This window comes from Arctopsyche grandis, chromosome 11 (genome assembly GCF_051622035.1).
Source record: "Arctopsyche grandis isolate Sample6627 chromosome 11, ASM5162203v2, whole genome shotgun sequence".
Classification (NCBI taxonomy): domain Eukaryota; kingdom Metazoa; phylum Arthropoda; class Insecta; order Trichoptera; family Hydropsychidae; genus Arctopsyche; species Arctopsyche grandis.
Genome location: NC_135365.1, coordinates 161,028 through 171,423, shown reverse-complemented (window position 1 = coordinate 171,423; position 10,396 = coordinate 161,028). Strand labels below are relative to the sequence as shown.

General features: G+C 30.0%; 1 protein-coding gene across 2 annotated transcripts; it reads right to left on the bottom strand.

Annotated features, from left to right (window-relative positions):
• Positions 1-1,032: 1,032 nt before the first annotated feature.
• Positions 1,033-5,196, bottom strand: LOC143918725 (uncharacterized). 2 transcript variants are annotated; one of them, XM_077440743.1, is made up of 5 exons: positions 5,061-5,196; positions 3,773-3,900; positions 3,496-3,671; positions 2,680-3,400; positions 1,033-2,104 (listed from the first exon to the last, which is right to left on the bottom strand). In XM_077440743.1, exons 3-5 carry the CDS (start codon positions 3,664-3,666, stop codon positions 1,869-1,871), a joined length of 1,128 nt encoding a protein of 375 aa, XP_077296869.1. In that variant the 5' UTR covers positions 3,667-3,671; positions 3,773-3,900; positions 5,061-5,196; the 3' UTR covers positions 1,033-1,868. The 2 variants fall into 2 exon arrangements, with proteins under 2 accessions (XP_077296869.1, XP_077296870.1); XM_077440744.1 differs by having other exon boundaries at positions 5,053-5,141.
• Positions 5,197-10,396: the final 5,200 nt, after the last annotated feature.

Genomic DNA, 10,396 nt, shown 5'->3' with positions numbered 1-10,396 from the left:
CGTAATTGAAACGTAAAGGAGGTTTGTAAAAAAAGGGTTTTCATGACAACAAAATCATTTTTAATTAAAAAAATGTTTTAACAACTATCGTATTCAATGATTGTATGTAGATTTTACATTTATATGTACATATGTAGGCACATATAATACAAATACATGTATGTACATAAATGCATACATATGTGTGTGTGTGACTTAAAGATCATCAATGGCTTGGATATTGTACAGCTGTTTGATTAAAGCTGAAATGTACCATATTTTTTGAACAAATGATCGTTTGTCTAAATAAATATAATAGGACAACGATTGTTTTTGATTCGAGTTTGATGCTCTCATCTTGTCTGGAGTTAAATCATTCTTGAAATTTTATGTTGATTTTAATCTGACACTTTTATTATATTATATCCGCACATAGATTGTCTTTCGAGTTTATAATTATAATATGTACAAGTACATAGCTATGTACCTTAGTAAATACTTTTTAAAAAATTCTCAGGTGTATCATGATGTACGTTTAATGTCCTTTCGAGTTGTATACATGTGTTAGTTTTATTACCAATACATAAGTTAACAATAGTTTTTCAAATCTCATTTTCAAAATCAATAAGAATACACATACTATATGTACATATTCATGTATGTACATATAACATAAAAATATATTTTAAAATTACATATATTCGATATCCGGTATAAGCATTGTTTTAATACCAATATTGTGAATAGAAAACTTTGCTAACATTTTAGTTTGACACATGTAGATACTTTTTTAATGTTAAATATAAGATTTTAAAAAAGCATCAATGATTTCAAATAGGTACACAATATTCTAAACATTTTGAATTAGTAACTTGAAGAATTTTAATTTGACAATATGTAGTAATAATAATTCTGTTTTTTCACAATTTATATCAAATCATTGAGTTGAAGATATATATCATACATATATGTATGTATATAATAGCGCTATTCTGTGTATCTGTGTAAGACAACGCTCGCCGTACTATAATAGTCGTTTCGTTTCGACATACATACATATATAAGTCACAGTTAAAACACTGTCAAAAAATGTACGAATATAATACGAACATAATGACAGATCAAGAAAAAGCTTCTATATATAGTGTTGGCTACCAATGTTTCCTCAGTAGTCTTAGAGCATTTAGCGCCATCTATTGAAAATTTATTTAATTAATAAATTTTTCTATTGATGTTTTATATTATTTATATATACATAGTTCAGTAGGTAGTTTTTACCATTTTTTCATATTAAACAATTAGATATAAATATTAAATAAAATATATTTAAAAGGTATTTGAAAACGAATACGACCACGTGCGGTTCAAACACAGGACCGACACGTTTCTTTTATTTTATTTTATTTAATAACTTAATATGCCATAACCCATGCGGTGATATTTCATCTCGATATAATTGAACAATTAAATGAATTCATTTTTTTTTGACGCTATTCGTTTTTACGTATATCGTAAACGTATACGAAAATCGTAAATTAATGAAAAATAAAGTGACGCAAAAATAATCTGAAACCTACCTCCTGCGCGTTGCCGCGATATTTCAGACAGACACACATAATAACGAAATTATATACACATATGATAATATTTCACCATACCAAATACAACTTCAATTCATTCGTTCACACAATTTTTGAAAATATAATATTATATACATATATTATTGCACCATTTAATCACTCGTGAATGTATGTATTTCATACATAATTATGTATAGTCAATGTCCTTTGTTTTATACTAATAATGTACATACATACATACTTACTCGACTTATGTATGTACAATATTGAAATGCCACTAAAAACTTTGACACAATTTCAATATGTGGTTTAATTTCCACTATCAGTTTGAGTTAATTTAACACATTTATCGATGTCAGTCTTAGGCATACAGGAATAATTTGCCGTGTTCAGCAAAGCGTCGTATGGCGTCTTCACGATTTCGTCTTCTGCTCCAAATCTTGAACTTATTGACGCTCCAGTTATTGCTTTCAACTGTTTTTCTAAAGTTATTATGCGACTTCTCGTTCCTTCCAACTCTTCTTTCCACTGCAATGCCTGCGACACTGCGAAAAATAATTAATTAAATCAAAATATGAACAAAGGAATGATTTAATTGTAATTCAATCAACAACAAAAAAATAAATGGAAATATAAATCTGCATCTTCGTCAAATGAATCTAAATGCCATTAAAGCACACATGTTTTATTGATGATTTTATTCCGACGGACTTTCGTTAATGCAATAATATTCATAGTCTGTCAAAAATAAATGGATTTTTAGCATAAGTGTGTATAATGTATGTATATATATATGTGTATGTATATATTTACAAAATTTAACATGTCATACGAAAATTGCGAAAACTATTGATAAAGGCCATTCAATTTATAAAACAATCAAAAGAGGTCTGCCACATGAAAAATTTATTTTGATCAAAAAAAAAAAGGTCAGGAAGCCAATAATATAATATTAAGAAGCATGATGTTATTATATATTGTGTCTTTGCCGTCAAAACATCATATGTAAGTAGATATGTATGTGCATACATACATACGTATGTGTATTGTATCACGCACATATGTATGTATTAAAATCGTTATATTATATGTACATACATAAAAAAGCAATATAACTCACCTGATACACCATCACTAGTCTCCTTTCCCTGATTTTTCAAGTCACATATCTCGTTGTACTTAATCATCAAGAAATTTTTTAATTCTTCAGTTCTCTTCAAACTGAACCTAGGCTTTTCGGGAATCTCCGGAATTTTGGCCAGACCTGACGTTTGCCTTTGCAAAGTCAAATACGCGTTCCTCAATTTTACGACCAAAGAATCAATATGACTCGATAATCGTACCACATTATCGTTGACTATATCATTATGACGAAAAATGATATCGTCGATTGCCGATTCATAAGTATCGGGCATTCTCTCATCGAGAATCGCATTTTCACAGGGGCTTCCACTCGATGATGTTCGATCATTGATTCGATTGTTGTAATCGTTGTTTGTTTCTTCGCAATTGAGCCTGCGGTGATATCCTTCGATGTCCAGCTTTCTGAACATGTGTGCCAAGAGTCCTTTGGTGATTTCGATCCTGCCCATGTGTCCGAATAGCAGTTGTATTTCCGTGTTTCTGTTGTTAGTCTTCATGTCGGATAGAATCAAATCGCCCATAACCTCGTAAGCCAACGCTGACGAATTGCAGTATCGAACGTCTTCTGTAAATAGCACGTATAAATTTCCAGGTGGATTTCCTATTTTCGATCTGAACTGACCGCTGAATAATATCACATGACTTCTTTGAAAATCACTCTCCATTTTCGATATGTCGAAGCCGGGTTGGGTCATGATCTGAAAAAATCAATAATTTTGTATATCATGTATGTATGTAATTACATATGTATATATGTAGGTATAGACATAATATGTACATAGATGTCCCTCACCTGTACACCTTCGGTGGTTCCCGCCTTTTTATACCTGGCAACGTATTGGGACAGTTCCACAACATTACCATTCCTGTCTCTGAACGGGATTGGGCTTTCCGGTGAGCGTTCTGCTGCTCCATCGTGCCAAAAACAAAACAGGATCAGTATCGAATGCAACTTGACATTCATCTTTTCTAAACGTCGATAGAAACAAATCAAATCAATTAGTTTTAATGTACATATAAAAACGCAATAATAATTTCAATGGATTTTCATTCGAAAATATGGTATTTGCCTGTGCGATTGTATTGCTTGTATATTCCGTCGTCATTACAAATCAACTGACAGCATTACTAAAGATACACATGGACATATGTAGAACTGAGAGGTCAACGATAACGAAATTGAACTCTGAATCTGAATCTGCAAATAAAATTTACGCATTCAATTACATATGAACACGTATGTATAATTGTCTTTAAAGAAAAATTATTATATACGAAACATAACAGGTACAGATATATTTTATGTTTATGTATTACCAGACAATTGAAATTGTAGGAATTCATCATGTTATCATACGAATATTTAAATATTAAGAAATCATCATTGCGCGCGTTTTGTGGTATTTCCTAGTATTCAACCTTCAACCGATCACGTTATTGAAATATCAAATCCACTTTCAAAATAGTTTTGGCTACATATATTTTTTTACGATAATAATAAAAACATTTTGTAACGATATTTCTATAAACTTTTGACCCTTACTGATGCAAACTGACGATATATTGTAAAAGGAAGTCTACAGCAAATCCTGTTTTAAAAGGGTCAATGAAACCAGGAGATACTGCAAATGATCACACATACATACATATTACAAACGTATCTTTAGTATTTCAGATCATGATATATGTAATTTTTAAATCTTACATAAACATATTACATATATTTGGAAGACGATGCAATTTTATTTTAGATTTATGTATTTGTACATACCATACATGAAAAAATACATATCTGTTTTTATATAATATCATTTAAAATGACATAAGAGTAATAAAATAGAAAAAATTATAAATAGTTTGAATTCAATATTTTTCTCGATATTGGAGATGATTCTCCATACAGATATGTGAATTTCCCTTATTTCTTATTCGTATTTATAAATCAATATGTAATATGCAATAAATAAGTACATGCATATTTACATAATATTTATTTTTGGACACTCATCGCTTTCAGTATGTATCCAAAAATGTATAATATATGTAGATTGTGTACATATTATACATATGTATCTATATATATTCGTGTATTTATCAAAATGGTTATGTATGCATGTACATACATATGATACATACCACGTACGTACATATGCATTTAGGTATGTATTATATATGGAAACGATGAAACGTATCGACGGAGTAATAACATTTCGTTGTAAATCAAAATATAATATACGCAATTTTTATTATCCCAACGAAAGATCGTAAAATTAAGTATTTACGACGATTGGAAGTACAAAAAAAAGCTTTCGAAGTAAAAAACAATATAAATACATATGTATGTACATACTTACATACCATTTGGCGAGAACACGTCAAAATCTCCGATGAAGTTTCCTCGCAGATGACTGCCAACAGATGACTGCCAATACTGCGAATGATCATCGAGCTGCCGTCAAACGGAACGGATGGACACGCTGTGCTGTGTGTGTGTGTGTGTGTGTGTGTGTGTGTGCTGTGATACAAACTGGTTTCCAAGCATTTTATAACATAATATTAACACTATATGTACATATGTACACACAATTCATTTTTCAACAGTCTTATATTTTTGCGGTCAGTCGCAGACGTGAGTCGGTACACCACAACACCTCCCATTTTCAACCGAAAATAAATATGTATGTTACTACTACTACTACTAAATATGTACTACGAATAAAAATACTTCTAACCGAAACCTTATCAATTCTAAGTTAGTATATAAAGAGTAAAAATATAAAATTTTAGCTTGATGCCTTCAGGGGTGTGGAAAAAATCGCGTGGTCACAACATTTTTTACTTTTCTAAGGGTAAGTAATACCATTTTTTTATTTCATCAAATTGATACAAGGACTATACTTGAATTTTCTCGGTAAAAGCACACATATTAAGAGGGCCGAAAAATATAGTGGAAGAAAAATCGAACAAGAGTAAACTGCCACTTCCGGTTGACAGATGCTTACCAAATTTTAAACATAACTTGTCATTAAGCTTAACCTTCTAGATGTGAAATTTTAGTTTAATAAACCATAAGATTTCTGAGAAAAACATAAAAAAATCTAGATTCTCTAGAGTAAAAGAACTACTTCCGGTTCAGGCAAAAATATTCAAAAAATATTAGGGTATAAAATTTATAATTTCTAATATATGTAAAATCCAGTATGATGCGTTTAGCGGTTTGGGAGATAATTGAATTCAAAAACCTAAAAAAAGAGGATACGTACATACGAGTATATAAGGGGAGGAACCATTTCCGGTCAACTTTGAAGTTTGATAACCGATAATATGTATGTAAGTTTCAGTTCGATATGACTAGCGGTGTTCAAAAAATTCCCAAAATACACAGGCACTCACATTTTTTCTAAATCATGAAAACGAGATCTGTGATCGATTCTGAGTTCGAATCAGTCAAAAATCTCGAGTTCGAATTTTCACATGATCACAAAACGTCATCTATTGTTACTACGTACAATATACATATATACATAGTAGATAAAGTAAAAATTTCAGTCTGATTCGGTTAGTAGTTTGGGAGATAATTGAATTCAAAAACTTAAAAAAGAGGATATCTGGGTATAAGGGGAGGTGCCATTTCCGGTCAACTTAAAATTAGAAAAAAATTGACATTGTATCTATCTGAATTTCAGTAACCGATATTAAGTTTCAGTTCAATAGGACTAACGGTGTTCAGAAAATCTCTAAAATACACAGTGCATTGAGTGCAGTGACTCCCAAATAGGTAGGCATGTACATATGTATGTATGTATGTATTGCCAAAATTTTTCTAAACTGATGTTTTTTTTTTTGAAATTTAGTTAGTTAGAGTTAGAAGTCAAAATGGGTAAAAAATCTCTAATATCGTGAAATAAAATGTAATACGTGGAAATTTGTTCTTAGGCGAAAAGGGACCTTTATGTTTGTGTTTAAGTTCCGAAACATGCCAATCAATGTCGCTGTGCGTTGCCTTGTTTGCTCTCTGTCACTTTTGATTCCAATACGAGTATTATATGTATATATTCACACACACATGTGTATGTTTGTGTGTTTTCACATATTTTGTTGATTTTTAAATTTTCACGCACTTAGCCGGGGAGGGGGAAGGGGGAACACCCACCTGCTTCATTATTTTACAACTTTCAGCTTCCGGTTCCGTTTACAGCGATCAGGTATTCAATTAACCGTACACTATGGCTGGATGAAAAGTATATTATACATATGTAGTATAGCGGTGGCAAACTTATTGTGCGCGAAATATGTCGAAATTTTTACAATATTAATAGTAAAAAAAAAATTATTACCAGGTTGATTTTTTAAATCCTTTTTTCGAAACATACTTAAAATGGCCTGCAGGAGAATTTCATCGTTATGCGACGATTTTCAGATAAAAATTAAAAAGGACCCGTTGACAACAACACCAATGTGACTTTAATGATAACAATAATAAGCCATATAATAATGATTTTATATGGCATTTGGCACCTTTTTGAACTTCAACTTTGTATTTTTACTTTATTTAACACGTGATCACAAAAAGGTATCTTATCATTGGCAATCGAATTTATGAATAAGTTAAAAATAATGTACTATACAATATCACAAATTTAAAAGAATGTTTTCTTTTTATCAATTTAGTCATGTGGTTCGTCTCTATGGTTAATCGTCATAAAATTAATTCGACAACTTGAGCTTCCAAATTCTTAAATCAAAAATCAACTATTTTTCCAAAATTACCTTTTGTACCCCAATACTAACATATTATGTTGATATGTGTATGTTATGTATGATAGTAATACGATATAATTATTACTGACAAGAAAAACAATAAAAGATTTGCAGGTACGAACAAATAGATATATTTCGTATTATATATGTATATGTAATTATGTACAGAGAAACGTACACTCTTTGTACGTCATTTCATAATAATTTAGTATTACAATATATTGTGTATGCAGCCATAGGCACCTTATTGGTAGGTACAAACATATTGAACATATATACATATGTATGTATGTATGTACTTTTTTAATTATTTTCTTCGCAGAACTTTCAAACGAGTCGTAGCGTAATTTGACGTGCGCAACAGACTCTAGGGACTCGATTATGAATAATCTACAGTCCCCTTTGTAATATTGCTCGATTGAATATTAGGTACATTGTAGGTACATATAATATATTATAGGTAGTAAGCGAGTTTCGATTGTGCACAAGGGGAACGGGAGAGAAGTTGTTTGAAGTTGTGAATGTGTACTCATCTATGTACATATATACATATGTACCTGTACGTATGTACATACCTCTACATAAGTATACGTACGAGAAGGTATCATCTACATACATATGTACATGTGTATGTACCTCTGACAACCGAGAACGACACACCCTCAAAGATGGACAAGTTAAAAAGTTAAGCAAGTTATTTGCATACCTAATGTTCAGTTCAAACTTGGATGCATCACCAATTTGGAGTAGGGCTCTTAGAATCATACCCATCAGGGTTCGAGGTTGACAACATACAAAAATCAAAAGGACACAAAGACTACATACATATGTATATAACTTTACTAAAGACAAGATGAAAGAACGATATAGAGAGATACAATAGAACATTGAATAGAAAAAAAAGTAAAATTAAATAAAAAAAATATTATAAAGGAAGGAAATAAAATAAAATAAAAATATACAATAGTAAGAATAACAATACGTAAAAAAATAATTTTATAAAACTCCGTGTTGCTACCCAGCTTTGCCAAAAGATAACATACTGATCAAAAAATAAAAATACTGGATATATCGGACAAATAATAAAAATACTGACCATAAATTGATTGATATATGACAAACAAATACACAAATATCTACAGAAACACATTACTATTAAATCAAACATCTTTATTTTATGTGTTGCAGTGGTGTCGTATTGTCAGTGAAAATATATTTTCACTGGCGTTTTATTGAAATAATAACCGGATATTCTCCAACTAGTGACTAGTATATGTACATACATATGTACATATATGTAACTTTGTGATGCGATTTCGCTGTAGCATTTACATATAATATGTATATTAATATATATATTAAATACTTACACAAAATTATTTACGAGTTAACAAGTATATAAATCAGTCACTTTATTGAACAATAACATATAGCGATAAATTTAAAATATTTTCGAGATTATAATAAACGATTTCTCGAGAAATGAGAATCTCGAAATTTCACAATAAAATATTCTCGAGAAACGAGAATGAAAATTTCTCGAGAAATCTCGAGATGAGATTTTTCGATCACAACCTATATAATAACGGTGCCAGATTCCCTCATATCCCTTCCATATCACTAAGAATGTATTTTATTAAAAATAGAAAGTTGTTTCAATTAGCTTAATAGCTAAAATAATATAAATAAATGAATCTATCGAGGAAAGTCCGAATGTAAATAAATCTATCATTTTTACCGCGTTATAATATTGTATGTGTATCGTTCTCTTCACGGAACACATACATATTATGACCACTGTTTTGAATGCACATACATACATATATATGTACGTATGAAAATATGTAAGTATGTAAATACATACATACATACACAGTGAAAATAAAGTAAAATATCAAACAACTCTTACACACAATAACGACAAGCTGTAAGTATATTCCAGGAAACGTCAAACTCGTAGCTAAACTGACATGAAAATAAAATTAAAAGAAAAACAACAAACTTAGACAGCTTTTAGAGCGAAGGCCGAGACTGTGAAGTACGTGTAAAGTTGAATTTCGTGTATTACGATTAGGCTTACCATCTTATCGCCTGTCTAAAATCGGGATTTAACATTTGAAAATAAAGCGCATATTCAATGTTATCACTTACATGCAGCGGTAATATCTAAGCGATCCGGCACAAATGAAAGGGATAATGTGAAATAAAAGAAAATACATTCTTTCATAGACTTACGGACTTAAAAAAAAAATAATCAAAGAGAGAAAATATGAAAATGCATTACCTTAGTATCTAATTCTACTAATTCTCAAAAAAATCATAAAATTTAAGTATTTTTAATTTTCATATTTTTTTTATTTTAATCGTTAATTTATACTAGTAAGGCCTAACAAGTAACCGTAATGCGCCTTCCTGGCCAAAAACATTGTGTGTACATTATATTTATATTTAGATATTGATATATATATTTTTTAAATTTTTAAATGCTTTTTATTATTACGAAATTAGGTTCACAATACATCTTATATCTATTTTAATAGCTACTGATCTACTAGTCATTTTCTATTTTACAATTTTATTTAATTTGGTTAGTAATCATAGTATTATATTATTCTAATGTTAATGTACATACAGCATAATAGAAAAAATAGCTCAAAAACCTACATATTTACAATTCTTATAAATGCTCATAATACATCTAATACATGATATTAGATATTGATATAGTATATTGTATAACGTAGGACTGATAAAAAATAATATGAAAAGCTTTTTTGAAAAAATCAATAGCGCTTAAAAATTTTAAAGATCAAAATGCGTATACCTACCTAGTATGTATATATGTACATATGTACAGTTCCGGTGAAATATCCAAAGGATGGTCAATTTTATCGTCATGGCATAAGTACATACTTACATACATTCGTATGTAC

Bases quoted from the DNA above. Each gene is read 5' to 3' on its own strand.
- LOC143918725 (XM_077440743.1), bottom strand. From the start codon at position 3,666: ATGAATGTCAAGTTGCATTCGATACTGATCCTGTTTTGTTTTTGGCAC. The intron at 3,401-3,495 runs GTGAGGGACATC...TGATTTTTTCAG, and splicing joins GAACCACCGAAGGTGTACAG to ATCATGACCCAACCCGGCTT. The intron at 2,105-2,679 runs GTGAGTTATATT...TATTTTTCGCAG, and splicing joins GACTAGTGATGGTGTATCAG to TGTCGCAGGCATTGCAGTGG.